At 41.0% G+C, this 22,557-nt stretch overlaps 1 protein-coding gene across 4 annotated transcripts in view; it reads right to left on the reverse strand.

The window, feature by feature from the left end:
- pleca (plectin a) overlaps nt 1-15,775 on the reverse strand; it is a 100,356-nt gene extending 84,581 nt beyond the window's left edge. For 3 of the 4 annotated variants that reach the window (XM_005739777.2, XM_005739776.2, XM_005739775.2), the window contains exons 1-2: nt 15,635-15,775; nt 12,548-12,752 (exon numbers count right to left, since the gene is read on the reverse strand). In XM_005739777.2, coding sequence (XP_005739834.1) covers nt 12,548-12,749 — 202 coding nt within the window. In that variant the 5' untranslated portion in view covers nt 12,750-12,752; nt 15,635-15,775. Of the gene's footprint in view, nt 1-4,162; nt 4,395-12,547; nt 12,753-15,634 lie in introns of those variants that run through there. The other variant, XM_005739779.1, reaches the window with a different exon arrangement.
- Between the last annotated feature and the right edge of the window lie 6,782 nt (nt 15,776-22,557).

The following is a 22,557-nucleotide window of genomic DNA, read 5'->3' on the forward strand; positions in this document are numbered from 1 at the left end:
GACAGAAGAGGAATATTTTTCCTATTTTACAACCTGGACACATCTGTGTGTATGTGTGATCACGCGTCCATAACTTAAGCACTATTACTATTTTTGAAAGTGAGGTCAAGTTGCATGAAACCTTATCTGAGGCAAGTACTGGAACTGAGCGGAGGCTTCCTCTGCGGGTGCTCAAGCTCGACAGTGATTCACAAGACAAATTTATCGCAGCCCTTTTATAAGTAAACTCTGTTAGTATTTACACACAGAAGCTCGCAATGTTGACTCTTTTAAGTGTGTTTAAGAATGGGGAGTGGGACAAAATCCACCTCGCAGGCAGGATTACATCCCAGACCAACTCTTTACAGAACAAACACAAAGATCACATCAGCACAAACAGCTACTGCCATGTGACGCCTGTCACAGTTCACCTGTAAGCTAAAAGGAGCAAAACAAAGTATTATTCCAGTTCTCTTGTTAACATATATTCAGTGTTTCCAACATAATACCACCTACCAATTATATTTGATGACTACATTTCATCTGAAAGAATTCCACCACTATTACTTTACTAGTGGAAAACACTCTTGAAAGTTCTGAAAATGTAGCTGTTGCTAACTCGCTTTCCTGTCTCATGTTTTTCCTACAGCTGGCTATTATAGTACTTACTGACATTATTTAGCTACTTCCCCCAGAGAGGATTGTGTCCCGTGGTCAGACTTATTATAACGCCATCACCTTGGACTATAGCTAATATAGATCTCACTCCTCCTAACCAGAACCTGCAGAAGGTAGATGAACTGATCCTGTGGCAAGGCAGCAGAGCATAACTTAGACTACTAATAATGGCTACAGCCAATTATGGTGAAGTTGGAGTTCATCCTTAGGATGAGAAGTAGCTGTAGAAGATTATATTGCTCAGTTATTTAATGGTCACTTGGAAGCTTAAAATCTTTAAGCTTTACTAGAATGGTGTTTTAGAAACATTGTTCCTTCTGCAACTTGGTTGAAAAGATGAATATTTAGCAAAAGTTAGAGCGAATCCTTTCTCTGACATTTGGCTACAAAACTATCAGCCAACCTCTTAAGAATGAGTATTTGAGGTGAAGACAACCCAACAAGGTCAGGGTCACTGGAGTCATTAGTAAGTGCAGGTAATTGTGCTGTATCTGGGGGACTCATTAGGCTTCTCCAACCTTCGATGTTACAGCGTCAGCATTTTAGATTATCCAAGAAATTCCAACACTGCAGCCAACCATCGATAATGGAATAATCTCAGGAGTTTTGTCCAACACACGTAAAATGTGACTGGAATAAGTTACCGCGACCTTAATAACAAACTCCTCATTGAGTTAAATGCCAGAAGTTATTTAGCTTGTCTTTCAACCAGAATAATGCCAAGACTGACAGAGTAAACTCCAGGGATACATTTGCAGCGCGTATTTAAAGCAGGGCTGCATGTTTTACACTAATAGATGTGATCTGTTGCTATTCTGACACACAGCTTCACCCAGCCTTCATCACTCCCATAGGAAGCTGCATTTCACCTGTTGCAATAACTTATACAAATGTATAAGCCCGCTCACGCAGGAGTAATAACTTTTAGAATATGAAATTAATCCCTAACCATGTGATACTGTGTGCACGAATGCTGCCAAGAGTAACAGTCCATCCTCCCCCTGCTACATGCAATCTGTGCATGATGGACACTTTATCAGGATCAGATCTCTCTCACCTGTGTTGTGAATTTTGAACCGGTGTCAACACAGACTAAAAATAGAGTGGTGTACCAATCCCAGTCAAGTATAAATTCATGGTCGTTTCAATAATTTCACCTGATTATAGGACTAATTGAGTAGCTTCATCTTAAGGTGATTAATGACCAGCTTAAATTCTCTAATCCAGCTCCATATCAAAGTTTTTCTTCCAACACTCAACTTTTCTTCTGCTTCTTTTAAAATGACAGGAACACTGCTTTATCTAGGCCATATTTGAATTATTCAGCTCACACACAGAGCTGCACACACATGCAACAGCTCAACACACAGCTTTACAGAAGGGGCTGACATCTCACGACAAACCCCGGCACCCTACTTTTCGCTCAAAGCTCAGATCATCTGAAACCACAGGTAAGGGCTGATAAAAACAGCATTTATATTTGTTATCGCCCATCTCCTCGTCTTTAAGGAGATGTGTTCTATTTATTCTAAGTGTACAATTATCTAAAACAAACAGCATCCGGTTAAAAACCAACAATAAGAAAGAGTAACAGGAAGTCTGATCTTGGCAGAGAGACTGGAGGTTATGAAAGGGGCGTGGAGCACCAGACTGGTGCCAGAGAGGCACAGCAGGAACACTGCCCACAGTGACATGCACAGTAGGCAACCACATGGGAAGAAAATTACTAGACTGATGTGACTGGATGGAACTGCTCGGTTCCCAGCATACCAAGGCCCAGAGAAGACTTGCACTGACAGTTTGCTGTAACTGGAATTTCAGGCCCACACTTATGGGTTCTGTTTTTACCTCCAACACATGTTAATCATTCATTCTGCTAATTATCCATCGTGCCTCTCAACAATTATGCTTTTATAACAGTGGAGTTGTGCACAGTGTGGGACTCATACAAACTCATTTGAGGCTCTAGAAAAAGAGATGTTTCCTCACTGATGTGTGACATGTTTGACAAGTGTAACATGACGGCACAGCTGCTCCTGCCAGCCTATGTCCTGAGCTAGATTACCTGCAGATGTCAATGTAATTCACCTGCCTTACAAAGACATAATAATGTCTTTGTGATGATCTACATAGATCTGAATCAATCCATAAATCACATCCATACAATAAGAAAACAAGACAAGATAATCTGGATTAATTAATCCATCTTAATCCATCAAACTTGGAGCAAAAATCAATGCATTTGCAAACCATCAGCTTGACACACATTAAAAACAACACTTAGACCCAATCTCAGATTCATGCACAAGCACAGGAATAAACATGTATAAATATGAGATGTCCCATTTATATAATGATCTGATTCAACGTCTGCTCCATGATAACTGATGCAGATATGTTCAAAATGTTGTCATTAGAAAGATGGCTTGTATCGGTCACACTGTCTCCATCACTTATTGGCTAATAAGATGAAGTTTTCCAGTGGCACCAGCCAATATTTTTCTACAGTTTCACATCACATATTTTGTGCTGTTAAAACTTTCCAAGGCAGTGAGCTTCCACAATCAGTGCATCCTTTAATGTCATTATAGGCCTCAAGGATACACTTAATGCTGTTAGACGAAACTGCGCTAAATTTAAACAACTTTGTTTTGACATAATTTTGAAGGTTAACCAATCAAGAGCACCAGTGTCAAATTTCACAACTATGTTTCATATGTATGCAAACTGGGAGAACATGGCATGAAAGCTGGTTTCAAGTGCATTGAGGTGATTGTCTTCCAGGTCAAATTCAGAATCATGAACCGAGTAAACAAATGAGGTGCAGGTGCATCTTCAAGTCGTCTGGACTTCCTGTTTCTATCAACCCTGCAATTCTTTCTGAAACAAAATAAAAACACTCACAAGTAGGCTTTTACCCAAATGCTGCATAACTGGAAACATGTTGTTCTCATACGCTACCATGTTGGCTGGCAGCTCTTACCATTCTCGTTGCATTGTTGGACCTGTGCCATTCAATCAAAGGCCAAATGTCTCACCTCTCTGTGCCCACGCTGCCCACAGATTCCCCTGTATGCAAAGACAGCAGCCTAGCCTGAGAAGGACACAAAGCATGCAGAACAGGACTCCTCTTTGTTTTATCGATGCAGCTGTTCTGTTACTGCACCTGTAGAAGTGCACCACTTAACCATGTTCTCCGTGTTGATCTGTCTGCAATACAGGGGGTTAACTACAACAACAAAGACATCACTGGCAGAGCTGACAAAAGTACCAATCCACATGCCCATGCCATTGCTATTGTAGAAACACAGCTTACAGAAAGACTCCATGAAACATCAATGAAAATAAAAATGAATCAATTAAAAGTAATACGCTGGCCAAGGCTTAACAAGTATACTCACTGAGGCATGCACTCACTCTACACACCCACCTCCCATTCAAACATGCTTTCAACATGTTATCATTTGAGTTGAAACTCCAAAAAGAAAACAGGAGGTGTTGTTACCTTTATATTTCTCCCTGACGTTTTCATAGGCTTGAACATAGTCTTGCTCCTCTGGCAGTCGCTGACCTGGGTCAAACATGGGCATGGACATGGCTTGGCTGATACTGAGTCAGGGTTAGGGCACCTTTCTCTCTTCAAACTTTCCTTTTAACTTTCCCCTGGCAGTGTAAACCCCTCTTTGAATCTGTGTGTCCTCAGTGCTGATAAAAGCCCTCCTGGCTATCTGTCCACACCTTCTTCCTCACCCACACTCAGCCACAGTATTCCCACTCTGAACTGTACATATCATTCCAGACCACCACCACTCCCCTCCTCAGCTTGAGAAATACCCACACACACTTATATCAGACCCTCCTCTTAAAGGCACAGAGACAAACACAAGCCACAAAGATAGGTACCAGCTGAGACACAGCTACACACACACAGGCACACCGTGCATGCCAACTCCACCCCTTGTAGACACGGCTACCTCGATGAAAAAACAAATGACGGAGCTGCGTGGGGTTATTTGAGTTCCTGCTGTTGGAGAAACTGGGGCAAGGCGCAGCAAGTGGGTTCTGTAATATTTACAGCTTTAAAAAGAACTCCCATCACACTTACACGGTTCTTCTCAAAGTCACGTCATATTCCCAAAACTGAATGACGGCATAAGTGTTAGGGGACCACACCTCTTCAGCACAGAACACTGGATCAGAGCAAACAACAGCTATAACTTTAAACAAAGACTTTCTAATAATCTTCAGGTACAGTATACACAACTCCTACTGAAGAACAAGAAAAGTGAAATGATACAAAATACTGGCACAACCATCACTCTATCAAACATCACTGTATTTGATTTTATATCAGAAACACACATGATTAACAACGCACGTCCACATTATTTGATAAACATGTAAAACTTTATTCCACTAACCCCAAATCACTTTTTTCCTATATTAACATACAGTATTTTTCGGACCATAAGGCACACCGAGTTACAAGGCGCATTAAGAGAAACAAAACAGTCTGTTGAATTCTCTCGCAGCTGCTCTATTCCCATGTTGTTGCAGTACATTAATGACTAACCTCATATTGTGGATGGATTATCTCAGTTGTTCTCTTGACTGAAGTTTGGTCCGTTTACAGCGTCCTGCCATGCGATTGCATTTGTCCCTAACCATCGCGAAACCTCACGTTAACTTTTATCGAGTGGAAAAAAGTTAGCGTTCATCCTCGAGCTTCACCGTTTATATTATGGTAACATAGCTGTGTCGCTTACTTAAGTTAAGACGTGGTATTATTTTTCATCAATCTTAAATTCCCTTCATTCATTCAGTTATGAAGAAGTAAAAGTAAAACTGATATATTTAAATGAGGGCAAAACACAGCACTAGCAAGTATCCCTCTTCTTAGGCCGTAAAGTTTATTGCAGCATGAAGACAATAGTAAAGAGACCTACTGTTTTATTCAAATTAGTTACAGACTCTCATGGATGAAGCAGTGACAATAGTAAGAAATGATGCCAAGAAAAACCCTGACTGCAGTTGGACCTTCCTACAAGGAAGTGGTGCTTGGAAGAAGCACTGAGACTTTGTCTCTGAAACAAAAACTGGAAAAGTTTAGAGGAAATTTACTTTGGATCCGTCAGAGTGTTTCTTTCTAAAAAGCTGCATTTCCCCAATGAAAACAACCCAGTGTTGAAAAGGGAAGAATTTCAGTGGTGTTTCTTTTTTTTGAGATGTTTAAAGTTATCAAATTATCCTCAGTAACATGCAGCAAGTTGGTCACACATATGTCTGCTGATAGTTAAAAACACACTGATATTTATGTTTCCTTTGTCACTGCCATATTTAAATTAAATATACCCATAATTAAAAACAGGGCAGATCGAATTAAATATATGCACAATATAATATCCTGGCTGCAAATAACTTGAGGTCTATTGTGAAATATACACACTAGCCACTTTGTTAGGTACACCTGTTGAACTAGTTGTTCATGTAAATATCTAATCAGCCAATTTTATGGTAGCAACTCACTGCATTTACTCATGTAGACGTGGTTTAAGCCAACCAAGAGTCATTAAAGGGAAATAAAGGTGCATAAAGTGATTTTTTTAAATAAATTAAATGTGAACAGCATGAAAGAATGGATCCATCCTGCCATTAAACCAGTAGCTTATATTAGTAGTAGTGCCGTAATGGAGTGGGGGATATTTTCTTTTCACACTATGGGCCTGTTAGAGTGTTTTCAAGATCCACACCTGAGTGCAATTACTGTGTTCACACATGCACAAATGAATCGCCTCAATTTGGAAAACAAACCCGAATTCGATTTAAACAGACTAAACACTGCACGTTGATACTAACACACTTAGTCTCAACTAAGTATCATTTAAAAGCCACAGCCTGTCTGACTGCATGGGTACACTGACATCCAACAGGATAACGCGCTGTCACAGAAGTCAAATCATCTTAAACTGGCTTCTTGAATATGACAATGAGGTCATTGTAATAGCTCCACTGCACTTAAATTGCCTCAAAGTCACCAGATTGCAATCCAATAGAGCATCTTTGTGATGTGAGGGAACGTGAAACTTGGACAGGCTGCCAACAAATCTGCAGCAATGGTATCGTTCCAATATGTACCACAATCTGAGTATTACTTCCAGCATTTTGTTGAATCTATGCCACACAAATGTCCATCAGTACATCTAGGAAAAAGTTGCCATAATATTAGGATAAAGTTCTGTAAATAACTGCTGTGAAGTTACAGCCCTCTGTGCTAAATATTTGTAATTTCACAGTAAAATGTAAGCACAATTGGAAATTTACCATGTCGAAAACGAAAGAAAAGAAAGAAAATACTATATAAACACAGTAAAAGAGGTGGTGCCACTGTCACTGTTTAGATGTAAGGTAATAAGGCAGATATCCTGGCAGCCTGAGCACATACAGCTGGGAGTTTGTGTTTACTCAGCTATCGGGAAAATTTGCAGAGTTTCATCAACAAGAGACTGCAAATTGCAAAATCCGTCTTGATAAATCCTTCATATTAGGAATGTGGAAAAATATTTCAGCACTCTGACTCACTGGAATCATCAGTTACCACATGGCACCAACCACCAGCGGTGCGTCTCGACCTGTGAGTTATGAACTGAAAGTGAGTAACAGGAACTCTAATGAGTTCCAGCAGCAACATCATTATGAACTGAGGTTTTCTTTTAAAAAAAAAAAAATATCAACAGAGCAGCGACTGTTTGCAGTCCAACATCTGTGTTTAGTCAGACAGTTAACACTTCAGATCCAACAGAGCAGGCGATGTGATCTGAAAGCTATATTATAGTGCTGACATGACATTTAAAGACTTGTTTAAAAATAATTAAATAACTATGGTTCAGATCTAGTAAAGGTAAAGGTGGAGTAACTCAAAACACATCAGTAGAAAGTCAAAGAAGTCACTGTCACTGAAGAGCAAAGACGATCTGACAGTCTCTGAGTTCAACTCCAACGACAGCATCCATCACAGCATAGCCTGAAGATATCTCTAACAACAACCCGAGGACGTACAGTTTGCTTGCCTCCTTTATTTCCTCCATTCAGCAGAACGATGCGGTGTTTTAATACTGACGGCTCGTGGGATTTTTCAATTGTGTACTCAATCCCCATGAGTGTATAAAAAACCATCCCACTGTTTTCTCATCACTGGCCACCGGATGGTGTCTCTCAGAGATAATTTTTTTTCCCACTTTTGTCTCTCTGTCTGCTTCTCTGGCTCGAGTGTGAGGACTGTAGTGCAAGCCAGCGCTCCCACACATCGCCAAACTAAAGCCTCTCTGCCCCAGTGGTGGCACTAATTTATGTTCTCTGCAAAAATAAAAGAAAACACATCTAAGGAGGGATACAACGCCACCGCTCACTATTCATTGACTGTTTTTGTGTGTATTTACTGATTTGTGTTTGTGAGACTTTGCCTGGTTACTTACTTACCGGTTGGTAGCATGAATGTTAATTAGAGGTTGAAAATGTAGTGGCCCCTGGGATAATGAGCTCCCTGGTAACACATTACTATTAAAATGTCGCTGTGACAAACAGCGAGCCTCTTTAGCATCTCTTTGGGCTCCACAGCCGCAAAAATCCATGACAAAATTACCTTTCAGCTTATGCTGCCCTTATGACAAGACAGATTTTAGTAAGCACCCGAACAGTAAATAATGTGAGCTGGGATCAGCTCCAGCCCTCAAGTGACCCTCTAAAAGGATTAGCAGGGGTACTGCTAATGGAGAGATAGATGGAAAAGAAGCAGTGGGGAAGAAAAATTGACAGTGAAGGTAGAGCACAATAAGAGTCCCAAACTCTGAAAGTGGAGAAAGTAAAGCAAAGTAAGGCTTGCATCAATCAAATAAAGTGAAAAAAAGATCACTAGTCAAAAAAACTCAAAGTTGGTCTCTTTAGTTATGAATAAATTTAATAAATATTAACACAAACAGCATTACTTTACTTGTTTAGTCATTTATCCCTTGTTATTTCCTTGTTTGCCAAGGCTTAGTAGGCTTGGTATTGGCTTTATCTGTCAGTTTAATAAATTACTGCTGAGCACACACGCTGAAAAGAATGACCAGGAAGTAGTCAAATGTCAGATTTGAGAGCAGCAATACAATCTAAGGAGGATGAGAAAGATGCAGGCATGATGCACTGCATTTTATCTTTGGATACTGTCCTCTAGTGACCACCATAGTACACTGCACACACCACCATTCTGGTTTATTATGATGAGTCTGATATCTGACATCAGCATTGTATACCTGTAGCTGGATACACTGGAAACACTCTTTCTTATTTTGAAAAGACAGACGCATGAAAGAGGAAACCTTGGTCAGGGTCCCAGAAAAATCTTTAGAAACAGTAACGCTGCTGAAAGTGAAGACAGAAAAGGATCTGCAGTTCAAAAACCTGACAGACACTGGAAAAAAATACCACACTGAAAGAACTGCTAAATAATTTATCTCCTGCATAGCAGACTCTAAACTCAATGTTTCATAAAAATCAAGAAGGAACTATTGTGTGACATTTCAAGACTTATGTGATACACTTCTCGGGGCTAACTGAATATCAGATGTCTGTGCAACAGATAACATCCTTTTCTTTACTTGCACCTTAACGTCAATATTAAGTTAACAGGATTTTAAGTTTGTCACGGACAGACCAAGAACAAAGCTACCCATGTTTTTGTCGGTTCTCACAGCTGTGGTCAAAGTAACACTCCAACAAATGCACATTAAAGAGTCTAAGTTTTTTTTTTTAAGGTAACTAAAAATTATTAATATACCATCTTTCAAGATAAAAAAAAACAAAGTGCCTCACACCCAACGTGATAGACAAACATTTACCCTAAGGCAAGTTTAAAGGGAAGGCTTTTAGGCGTTGATACATCAGTGGGACCTTAGGGACCCACTGATGTAAGCCACGTCGTATCCATGCAGTCCTCTAAACGTTACAACCAGACTCTTAAAGTGGACCCTCGAGTTAAAGTGGAGTCAGTGCAACAGAATTACATTTTCAACCATGAAAAAATTCAAGAACCATTCGTCTTGTGTTAGTACTTACTGGTACCAATCATGTGTTAGTATAATTAATAGAGAAAATGTCTAAATAATGTTTAAATATACATTTAAAAGATACTTATTTAAGATCCTAAACATCACAGTTCAAAAAGGAATTCAGGAAAAAATTCACAAAATGGGCACAAAAACATTATTTCCCACATGGGAAAAAACTGCGAATGAGAATCCCAGAATTCCGAAACTTTCAAGTTATAAAAAGGATTTTACATCAACTAGAGCTTCTACAGCTACTAATTACATCTACTTTTGTGTGTTTGTTTCATCATTCATCACCATAGCAGCCACTAGTCCCAAAGCCAAAACTTACATAATTTAAATGTCTTTTTTTAGACAAAAGTCAAAAAAACCAAAGATTTGAGGTTACTTAACCATAAATGCTCACAAAAATAAAAAGTTCAACAACTTATTGACTGTTTTTTCCAGTGTAAATGCCAACTTTTACCACTGATATTACTCGATGGTTAATGAGTAGCTAGCAGTCGTTATCGCTTAATGTTTGGAGGATGGTACTGAGACCTGCTATGAAGTATGGTTTAAAGGCAGTGGCACAACCAACAAGACAGAAGGCAGAGCTGAAGATGCTAAGATTCATTGGGAGTGATCAGGACTGACACGATTACAAATGAGTACATCAGAGGGGCAGAAGAAGCAGCAGCTATGATGTATCACTTGGTGACCCTTCTGTGTTTTGTGGGCCTGGCTGCATTGATATTCTAGTAATCTGAAATAACGAATTTTGAAGCCATTGGTAATAATAACTGAAATATCACTGTCTGTTGTGAGCCATTATATGATAACATACAACATCCTGAACCAGAGTCATAAAAGAAAGTCTGGTGAACTTAGTTTGCTTTATTTTCAACAGAGCTTAATTATGTTGTCTCATCACCATCACTCTAAGTGATGTCATTAAACTAAAGTGTTATCCGATTAGGTGTATCAGTAAGCTACAAAATGTTGATACAGTCTTACTGACACCATATTCAGCATTATCCGACACAGTCTGCCCCTCAGACCGTCTGCAGCTTGATAGCAAATGGTCACGCCTCCATTCACTGTGAGATAAAGCAATCATCTCACAAGGCTAATGACTCGGACTGAGTCAGGGCCATTATGGCAGCGATCCGGTGGGACAATACTCATACAGTCACACTTATCTAATGCACTTCATCTGATTCTGGTATCTGCCTCACAATGACAAACATTTTAGTCAATTTTCTGTTTAGAAATAAATTTACTTGATTGTCCTTAAACTGCAGCACACCAACAAGCTCTGCAGAAGTGCGTGGACATACAAATGTACTGCTGTTGTTATGTGTGCAGAGACAATAACACCCAGTCACACTGCAGTACCCCACCCCATCAAATCAATATCAGAGACAACTAGGGAGGGGGGAAGATGAGGTTGGGTTTCTGTCCGTAGTCCAAAGAGACTATCTGAACTAAAAACCGACCACTGAACATGCTGAGGCAGCAAGTTGCTTCATCAGATCCCTGCCTCAGTGCACAGGCGAGAGTTAACAGAGGTGGAGAACCTGGAGAATCTCTAGAGGATAAAGAATCCCCGGGATATATGAATGAGCATAGTGAGAGATGCTGCTACTTTTCTTTTATTGTACAGTGAACCTCTGTCAAATGCAAAACCTCTGACAGAGTGTACAGTATGTATGAATGTTGGGAGAGTCCATAAGGATTTTTGTTTCTAATTTGTTTCTTTAAGTACTTAAAAAAGAAAAAAGATGCAGCAAGATTTGCAAGACAATCCACCTTTCTAAAGCTACGTGTTTGTAGCTACACCAGTCGGTACAGCTCAACAAAGGGGCCAAAAAAGATGGCAGCTACTGGCATTTTACAGGTGCGATGGTAGATCATCCAATCAACTGCCAAGTAAGAGCAAGGTCGGTACGAGTAATCACTGCCTGCTTGCTTTTTTAAGCTCCTCAGACTGATTCATGTTTTTGACAAAAACAAGTTCAGTGACTGGTGGACACAGGTTCAGTGATCTGATTGGTTGAACCCCAACCCCAAACAGTCTTGAACTGCAATTTGTAACAGTGGTCCTTTTTGCAAAACGCCATATGTATAAACCCATTCCCTAGGTACTTCAGGTTCTGGTTAGAGTGGCTCTCAAGGTTTCACAGCTACTGCTATGAGGGGACAAGACACTTTTATGGAATAACACCTACCTGGAAAGCAAACCATCTGGTAGGAAAACACTGAACAGGACGGGCCAGGATTGGCTGATTAGAAGCAAGTGGACTTTTACAATAAAATTGAGGAGGCATTCACTGACTGTGAATGCTATAACTTTCTAGCGGTTATGGCACAATAGGTGCAGCAGATGATAATTACTGAGTGAATCTAAGTAGTGAGCTTTACTGTAATCCAAGGACTATGAAAACTAAACAAAGTACATGGAGAACATATTATTCTTGTGGGACAGAAGCCATAAATCACAGGCTTTCAGTTAGCAGTTCTTACAAGGAAAATCATTCAAATTGACTGTGCACAAGTCCTAACCCAGACACACATCCAGGTAATACCTGAAAAACATATAAATCATACTTTTAACCATGGTCTAATCAACAGCATTAAAAATGTTTAGGCATAAACCAACAAAAGAAACTTGAACTTCTGGGATGTAGATTTCCTTATGCAATGCTATACCCTGGCGTTAGAAACTCTACAGCAGCAGTTAGAAAAATAGTGTAGAGAACTTTACCAGCTCGTCTACAGATATAAACCACTGAGGGTCTTCTACCTGCCCATGAACATCTTACCTGCAATGCGGATGACGGCCCTCTCTGCTGGGTCCAGAACATCTCCAGAGGCTGACTTGGAGCGCTTGATCCGCTGGTGTTTGGGCAGGTTCCAGGGCAGGGTGTCTCCGGGAGACGGCGAACAGCTGACTAAACTCAGATCGCTGGAGCTCTCCTCCGATGCAGCCCTGACCAGAGGCCTCCTCTTGGGCTTCTCCTCCATAGTCTGAAAGGACACGGTGACCAGAAAAATATAAAAACGGAAACTCAAAACAAAAACTAAGACAGTTCTGTTTCTTATTATATATACTTTTTTGTTTGTTCTCGTATTTTAGTAGTCACAGATGACAGGCTAACTTCACTTAAAGCCTGAATTACTCCTAGCTAAAGCCCAACTGTGCTAATTAATACTGTCAGGTTGCTTTTGTGGGCCTGCCAGTTACTAGCATGATTTTCTGTGACACCATATCTCCTGGTGGCCGGATAAATAACACCTTAAAGTCCAGTCGTGGTAAATACCTTTTGGTGAATTTCTTCCAAGCGAGAAAGACTGAACACCTGGCCAGTTATATTGAAACGCTAATATTTCACTGGGCTACAAGTAGCTAAAATCTGCCTTAAAGGGACAGGCTCGTTTCAACATGGTTAAAATCCAAAACCTATAAATGTCTGTTTCCCCCCCAATTATCTATATATCAAAATCTCATATTTACGCATAGACTTAATGCCCAAGGTGGCGGCAATCAACTTTCAATAAAAAAACAAATGAATAAATAAATACATGAAATCACAGTACAATTGTGGTATTGAATTAATGCCCTACTTTGGACAGTCTATTTTTAGACCAAGCGTGTAGTAGCCCAGTGCTCAGACTGCTGTGTGAAAGAGGAGTTTTTACAGGGCAGGTGCTGCTGATGCACTATGCAACGTTACCGAGCTACCAGCTTCATTTCAGCTGAGTCACCATCCAGGATGCAGGAGGCTCTCCACAGGGGCGCTGGCTACACCACCACCGCTTTCTGATTGGATGAGAGCAGACAGGACCAAACCCCCAGGAGTAACATCCCCAGGGCTTCAGACACAGCTCATATTCAGGGTATAATTTACCTAAAGGCTATTTCTGGCTACTTACTGTTTCCTGATATAATTGCAGTTCTGTAACACTATAGCACTGATTATTTTATTTTTTGTGCAATTAAACCGCTACATAATTAAAGCGGTTTGTTTCAGAGCATATTTACAGCACACTGCCAGGCTTCTCAAAACACAGCCTACAGACCAACAGCAGCTCTAGGCTTATTTTTTCTGTGTCCTGCAGACACAACGGGAAAAGACAGCATTCCTGAAGATTTATTTCAACCACTTCATGTTATATTATGATATAACAACTCAAAATGAGACAAAGGGGGAATTTCTCTTTAATTCAACTCTTCTGTTCCACACATTAGAAAAATAAACATGCAAATCAACGCCAAAAAAGGGGTGGCAGTGCTAGGTGGGAAACCTGCAGAACACAAAAGAAAAAAAATAATTACTCACACACTGTGGGGCAGTTTGTCTGCTTTTTGCACCACAAATAATGTGGTTAAAACTTGTTCTTTTTCAGGAAATAGTGCAAGCATAACCTGTTCTAGACAACTTACCACACTAAACATTGTTATCATGTTAAGAAGGTTTAAAAATCTATTAAACTACTATAAATAATATAATTACCAAGATAAACACTACTCATAAATCACACACGACAAACACTGAAAATATTAATGAGCGCATTTTTCATGTGCAATCCTCAATCATGTCTTGGCTCCTTAAACTGACACATTTTAAGATAAACAAAAACCTGCTTCAGGATCAAATGAAGTGAAACTGAACATCTGCACGTGGCAGCTGTTACTATATGGAGGCACATCAGTACTCAACCACTTGTGTGGTTTCTTATTTAGGAAAACTTTTAACAGATTAAGATTATTTTATCATGCCATACCTCAATGTGCCTCTGAAAGTAGAGCAGTAACGCATTATGCTTTCCTGTGGCGTTTCATTGACTGGTCTAAATGGAACATTGGAACATTGATCGCTCTAAATGGAAATTTCGCCAATATTTGACCAGTACCAGTCAACTAATAATGGTCTTTGGGTTCAGCTTGGGATCTAGGAACTAGGGTCTTTCATGGACAACAAAGGGCATTATATAACTACATCAAGAAGACTGCAGATTGGACTGTTTCAAAGGTTACAGGAAGTCACGTTAAAAATTCATAGCTTCTAAAACAGTGCCCACGCATAGCAAAGAGGGAGACCTCAGCACTGGCAAGAGGCATCAAAAGATAGCTTTCTGAAGAGTCCTTTCGTCAGCCAGGCACCAAAGTTTAAGCCTCTTTATGTCATCTGTGATCATCTCTCTGAATTAATTATTACTCTACTACAAATGATCTATGAGTGCAGATCAGATGTAGAGCATATAACCATCATCTACAGCTCTTATCACTTCTGTACTTATGTCTCCAACCTATTCCTATTCACAGTGCATATGCTTTCTTGTATGGCCTTGCTCCAAGCAGCTGAAAGCATCATGGTGATCCGTAGTTACCAGGCAACTCTGCAGAGCATTAGAGAGCATGCTCCATCCAGGTCTTGGAAATCAAAGAAAATGAAGTAGTGTGTACAGGAATGCCCAGACTCTGACAGTAGCTCAGTCGAGCTGACAAACTCCCCTCTTCGCTCTTTCCCAAACTGTAAACAAACGATGGACTTCAGCGGGACTGGATCTGTTGATAATCACTTTTCAGACAAAGCTGTCAAGTCTGGATCCTTCCCAGAAAACTTGAACACGACAAGGATCGTAGATGTTCAAGCTCGCTCTGCTCTGCACCGCCACACCTGTAATGAGGCTGAGCCGCAGAGAGGACACGGAGGGGTGGGTGCACCTGCCGTTTAACAGGTTAGAGTGAAGGTTATGACGTGAACAGCCTCGCTCATACTACCATGATAGGTCGGGTTTTATTTTATGACCTCTAGGCTTTGAAATGCAATAAATCGTGTGATCATCGGTGTCGACGATGCGGCAAAACATGAAAAATGAATAATCTGTATTTCTCGTTTACTCACGCATAAAATATCCAGGATGGCTGTTGGTTTGGTCCCAGGTACACAACCGCAAAACACGGCTCTGCAGTCGTTACGTCGGCGGATTCGTTCAGATTTAACCTGCTCAAACTTCGAAAGCCATCATCATCCTCATCCGCAGCGAGAGTCGCGCCTGCGTCCTGCAGTTTCCTGGTTGTGGGATGCTCAGACGCTCAGACCTGGACTGATCAGGGCTGCAGGACGAGCCGAGAGGAGGAACCAGCTCCCTCAGCCTGCAGGCAGCATGCCTCGAGATCTGCTCGCGCGACGACACCGGCGAAGTTGTCACTGAACAACAGGCACGTTTGAGATAAGGAGGAAGATCTGATTGCGCATGTGAAAACTGAGCTCAGGTTTATAGCGGGGAGGCTGTCGGTTCGCTACGCGTTACACCCTCCACGCTGACTTTTAGTTGTGGTAATGCGGGCAAGCTCATGTGGAGCCTATGAAGGAAATATGTGACTCAAACTGTGGTTCTGAGCGGGTCCGGGTTGGGTGAAGCAATATGAGAAAAAAAAAATTATGTGTGTCTCCGTTGCAGTCTGAGAGTTCTGCACTTTCCCCCAAACTTCACAGGAAATCCTTTATAATGGTGTTATTACTCAGGACGCAACGCCAGTGCTGAGCTCAGCACTTGTATGTCACGTGGAAACAGCTGTAGTGTGCTTTCATTTTAAACACCAGAGTGTGTAGCTTACCAAACTACTGTTAAGACAAGAGATTTTAATAATATTTTACAGTTAAATCAGGTTAAATGTCCGCTTGCTCCTTCGTGCACTTGCAGGTTTTCTCCAGGTATTCCTGATGCCCCACCTGGCGCCCTATCATAGCTGGGATAGGCTCCAGCCTCCCCGCTACAATGTTGGATAAGATGTTAAGAAAGTGGATGAATTAGTAAGGGTATTCCAGCTGGCATCTGACAAGAGCCCTCAACAGTGAGACAACAAAATGTCTCCATGACACCGGAGGACTCCCGAAACAGGCCATGAAATGTTGTAGAAGTTCCTGGAAAGATGGTGTAATTGGACCCAGTGTTTAGTCTACATGTCTAAAAACTAAAAGGCCAAACAAGAACACTCTCACAATGAATGATTTTTAATTGTTGGTAATTGATTTAGCACTTAGTAACAGTCCAAGATATTTAAAATTGTTTTATTTAATGACCTCTGCCTGCACTTTGCACTTTGATTAAAATCCCATTAATGTGTAAAATTGCTTTGTTTACTCTGTCATGTTTTTCAGGTTTCTTTTTTGCTCCAAATGAGACCAACTTGTACTGACTCACATTAAAAACTGCCCTGCTGAGCTATTACATAATCACAACAGTGACTGATGAATGGCAGATTGCTTGTTTGTGTGGCACTACTACATTATTAGTCTCCCACTAGTAGAATGAATTACCGAGGACTCAGACCGGAGGGGTGGGAGTGACGTGCTGGCTCTGTCCCACACAGAGCCCTTTCTTGTATTCACAAATCATGCATGTCACCAGTCCAGAATACCAGCGTCTGAGCCAACTTTGTACCCATTGTGCTGAAGATTTAATCTGATCAACTGAGTGCTTCACAGAGCCAGAGAGCTCTGAGTGAGAGATGCTCCAGGTCATGTTGGAATTACTTTGGTGAATCATTTTTTGCACGTACAGCATGTCAGAACCCAATCAGTGGGAAACAAGAGCATCGAGGAATTCTGGGAAATAAGTCATAGAACTCCTGCAGTTATTGCAGGTTTTGGAAAACCAGGTAAACACAGAATTAAACCAAAGAAAATAGAGAAAGTGGTTCTGAAAAGGCAGGAAACCCTTCCTATGACTCCTCACCTTCTGCGTTGCCACTGTAGTCACAGTTTCCACCCCAGATTTAGGAGGTCGCTTCTTCCTCTTCCTCACTGCAGGGCATGGTGGCTCCTGTCCAATGGCTACAGACTCCTTTGCCACAACGTCCTCTGGCTGGACAGAAGCAGATTTCTCTGCCTTTTCTTTTGCCTTTTTCTTCTTCTAAAATGAGACATGTAAAATAAGATCATGTTTAATTGTTTATCATTGTTTAGCTGAGATAAAAAAGTATTTAATCAAGTATTAACACAACATCTAACATATTCAAGATAGAGTTTGTGTGCTGCTTCAGATATATCCATCATCCAACATGGAACAAAGTTCAGGTTTTACTTCCAATCAAAGGACTCATTTTTAAAGTTCACTCTCCAATTACAGATGGAAAACAGATGGTCTCGATATCTGGCACGCACTGATGACTGGGCCAGACGAAGACTTTATTTTAGACACTCATTAAGATTAGCGCTGCCAGGTAAACAAACAAGGTTTTCTTTTTCCTGCTGCTGGAATTCCCTGGCGTGAAATAAATCCACAACATCATAATTTGTTTAACCTGAGTGGAAGAACATCCATTAGTGAATAGACGTACTTTTGGAGTTGACAGGATTAATCCTGAATATCCTTCATCACGTCGCTGTATAGTCTTCTTTAGAGATGAATCTTATCTCATCTTACAGCACTCAAAGGTTTTGCAATATTTTAGGAAGGGAAATTGTGCAGATTTAACCGCAGAAATTATGTTTAACATTTGCATCGTCTAAAACAAACAAGACTTTGTTCACTATTAGAAGATCATCTGTAACCATAATGAAACTATTTAAATGTTGGAAATTGAAATGTAAAGCCACTCAGCTCTGCTGTAACCTCTGCACCACCAGCAGATGCAGGTCATGAGTGGGAGTTTTAATGGCCCTCATTCTCATGGCCTCCTAATGTGTTTTGAAGAATGCAACTGTATTGCATAAATCTTGGTTGGATCCCTCTCCACACGCGTCCACTAGTGTATCTGGTTATTATGCTTTCGCAAACAGAGACCAGCAGATAACTGACAGTAACTCCACCACAGTGCCGGGATATGTGCAGCTCTGCTTTACATAGAGAGACCTCACATGTCTCTTTGTCCATCCACTTGCTACTGCAGAAGAATATGGACCGTTGGTGGCTTGTCAGTGCCATTCAGACAAAGGACTTCACTCATGGAGCCATTTCAGAGAGGCCCTCCAGATTATCACTCACAATGACTACACAGTGCTTCTCTACTGTGTGACAACACTCATTCTGTCTGTGCCAAAACACACTGACGGAGGCCAGCAGATCTCTCAGCAGATCACAAGGCCACTTGCAGTCTACTTAGTAATGGCATCGCAGTGTGACAAGCTTCAGCTGCCAAGAGGTTAGAGTACAAAACATAGAGAGGAAGGACTGCAGAATACATTTATTGGATTTATGACATGTGAACAGCACCAATGTTGCATATTAGCTGCAGCTTCAGTGGCGTATGCAACGCTTTTAAGTAATCACTGAGTTAGGACAGTGACTTTTTTGTGCTTTAGAAAGTGCCCGCTCTGCTTGTAATTAGAGACATTCTCTTACTCACACTGCAAACATTAAGTGTATCAATTGCCCTTATTACTCAGACAGAACACCAAATGCTAAAAACGTATTCACTGTTGGATGAATCACTGATGAATCATATGTTTTTGACATTAAGCTACAAAACCTTTTTAACCCTAAATGCAGTGAGGCTCTGAGTTGGTCCACCACATTGGTTGAGGCTGAAATCACACAGCTATGACATGCAGCAGAACTGAGGTCCAGGTCATGTTTCTCAGAGGATGCACGTGTGGTTTTGAGTAGAACAATTCAACAACTGATCATTAATTTTTTTCCACTCAAGATGAAGTTCGAGACCGTTCAGCTTCAAATGTAACCTGCATTTAGAGTTAATTAGTACAAGTAACATTCTAAATGAAGTTAGTAAACATGCAAAAGCTTGATGCACTGCTGTGATTACAGCATACACAATCTCACAATGGCTACATGTCTTTACGAGTATTTCATCAGATTTAAAACACATATTAGAACCATAATCTTCAGGGAGTTGACTCACGTAAGTGCTACTTTTAACATCAGCAGATTTGCCAGTGTATTTCAGAACAAACAGAGGTGTAATTAAAAAGCATTAAAATGCATCCTTTTTATTTAAGTGAGTGTTTTGCACACTTGTTCTCTGGAGCAGAAATATAGTTAATTTGACCAATTACACTTGTTTATCCTGCTACTATGTGTCAAAAGGGCTGCTGTGAAAAAAAACAAGTATCAAAGCTTTTGAATTATTCATTCTGTAAATAAGACTACTGAAAATGAGTGATGGAGCTGAGTTATATTGACATTAACCATCCCAGAAGTCAGACACATTGGGCCCCAATCTGAGCTATTTTTGGCATTTACAGCTTAGTCACTGCCCATGGAAATGTTATGTGGGACAGACATGATCCAAATGCACCTAACATTTGGCCCATATAAGGTGGACGTGTGGCAGAGTTACAGCAGTCAGACCCAACCTGAATTAATGCTGCGAGTCAAGGCCAAATGCGATCCATGGAAACTGTAGATGTGGGCCGAGTTTGGGTCTTATTGGGGGTTGTTATCTTTAGGTTTAATTGACCGTGTGAAATATTTTGACGACATCTTTATGTTAAAAAAAATACATGAGAAAATCTTATGGCAGATTTATGGCACATTAGACATAAAACACTAAAGCTGGAAGTTTTCCCAGACAATTTCCATAATGCTGCAAATTATATTTGACGTATACCTGTCATGGATCAGCACACTGATGAACTTGTCAAGCTCGCTGGTCTTGTCAGTTTTTCTCATCAGCAAGGGAGTTTTGATAAAGTACAAGTGAACGAGGACCCCTGAAGTCTAAGGGAGGCATTACAGGCGGACACATTTGTGAATAGATAATGAAAGCAGGGTGTTCTGAGAAAACCGCTGTGATTGAAGAGCCCTGGAGCTACTGAGAAAAATAAAGAACAACGCACAGTCACTCTTACGAGAGCTTTTCTCACCTGAGTCGGAGCTTTAGATTTGGAGGGCTTTGCCATCGCTGTTTGGAGAAAGAATACACATCTGTCACATGCACAGCTGATAAGCAAAGTTTACTATGATGTTTCAGTTCAGATGGAGCTAGTTTAAAGAATCTAAATATATGAGACGATAAAAATAACCTGCGACTTCTCGTGGTGGTCACAAGGTGCTTGCAGTGACATGCATGTTACCATGTTACCATGACTCCGCAAATCACCTCAGCTGCGTGTTGTCATCACATATTGTCAAATTTATAACATATCATTAAGCTCACATTACGGACTGTACAACATTAAAATGTAGTTTTACGTGCTTGGAAAAATGGAAAATTACATCTGTGGTGGATAAATGCCTCTTTTTTTTTTTAAAACAAAAATTGTACTTTTCACTATGAAAGACCCATTGTATCCCCTCACATGGGTAACAGCACATAAAAGTGGTAATAAGAACTGCTCCAACCACAAAAAAAGAGCCAGAGCCAACACGAGCTGGCAGTTTCTGGAAAATGTGGATCCTCCCGTCTTGGAAAGGAAACACTGACAATTTACAATTACCGGACTTTGAGGGGGAAAAATGCATTTCCACTGAGAGAGTAGTAAAAGCGAGCCTGACTTGAACTTGAAGAGTCACAGTAAGCAGCCATGTCAGTTGTAAACCTATCACAGGCCTCCACACACCCACAGAGGGTGAATGGGTGGGGATCAAGGGCCCACCTACCTGCCAGGTACCTCTCCAGAGAGGGCGATGAGCTATGGTTCCAGCTGTAGCAGCAGAAGGACAAGAACCAGACGAGGAGGGTAGCCAGTACCAGACCTAGGACCCAGAGGAGCCGGGCCACAGCTGGGTTACTGGCAGCCCAGGTTGTCGAGATATCCATGCTGAAGGCTGCTGATCACACTGATTGCCACCAGAAGAGCCTAACTATCTATGCAGTCTAAATCCAGCAATGTGACAGCAGCAGAGCTCATGGGTGTGCTGCAATTGGCCAGTTTGTGTCCTCTCGGGGCAGCCACAGTGCCTACAGCAGCAGCAGCAAACACAGATGGATACCAGCTGTTCCACAAGGAGCCGGCTCAGACCTCAGCCCACGTCAGCTCTGTGTGTGTCTGTGTGTGTGTTAGCTTGTGTCTGTTGTGTTTTACTGAGTCCTGGAAAAGTGTGAGAGTGTGTGTGGGTAAGAAAAACAGTTTGGAGGAGTGGCTAAGAGCTGCAGCAGCAGCTAGCTTCACTGTGAGCCACTCCCTTAGAAGGGATCCTCACACAAAGTGACTGAAACAGAGGGTCAACTGAGAAATGCACTCGAGGTGGTTGCACATTTTTCCTTGAATACCTGCCAGCTGAAACTTGTGTAATTACAGGGTAGAGTCACATTCTGACACTAGACGGTGTTATAAAGGTGATCTTGTGCTGCAGCGGCACTTCCATTTCTTCACACAACATCTAACCTGCACAGTAAGATCCACATTATCTCTCACAGATAGTAACAAAGCAAAAAGACACAACACACGTTAATTAAATAGAACCAGTCACCCAACCAGTTTTAAATGAACCCATGTCCTTAAATAGAAGTTTCTAAAGTAAAGTACTGAAGACTGGTTTTACAGGGCATTTACGCACCGCAAATATTTACTGAGGATGTGCTATCTTGAAGTAGTCATTACTGTGTCATTCAATCTTTAGAAAAAGGTGCGGTTCAACAATAACTGCACGAGCAGAAACAAAAACACCGCATGTTAGGATTAATAGAAACACACGAACTGAAAATGATCAAAGGCTGCACCCGACGCTTAACCTTATGAGAGATTTTCCTCTAACAGCGAGTGTTTGCAAAAGTTACAAGTTTCATTCATTTGTCAGCAAATCACAGAAACTCAAAATTAAAGTCATTGCAGTCTTACAGATGTGCAGCTTTTGAAATGTTACCACTGTCTGCAGATCTGCAAGCGTCAAACGAAAAGTAAACCAACTGTGCCATCTA

Source organism: Pundamilia nyererei, unplaced genomic scaffold, assembly GCF_000239375.1.
Source record: "Pundamilia nyererei isolate P.nyererei 1_Seehausen unplaced genomic scaffold, PunNye1.0 scaffold00093, whole genome shotgun sequence".
In the NCBI taxonomy this organism is placed as follows: Eukaryota; Metazoa; Chordata; class Actinopteri; order Cichliformes; family Cichlidae; genus Pundamilia; species Pundamilia nyererei.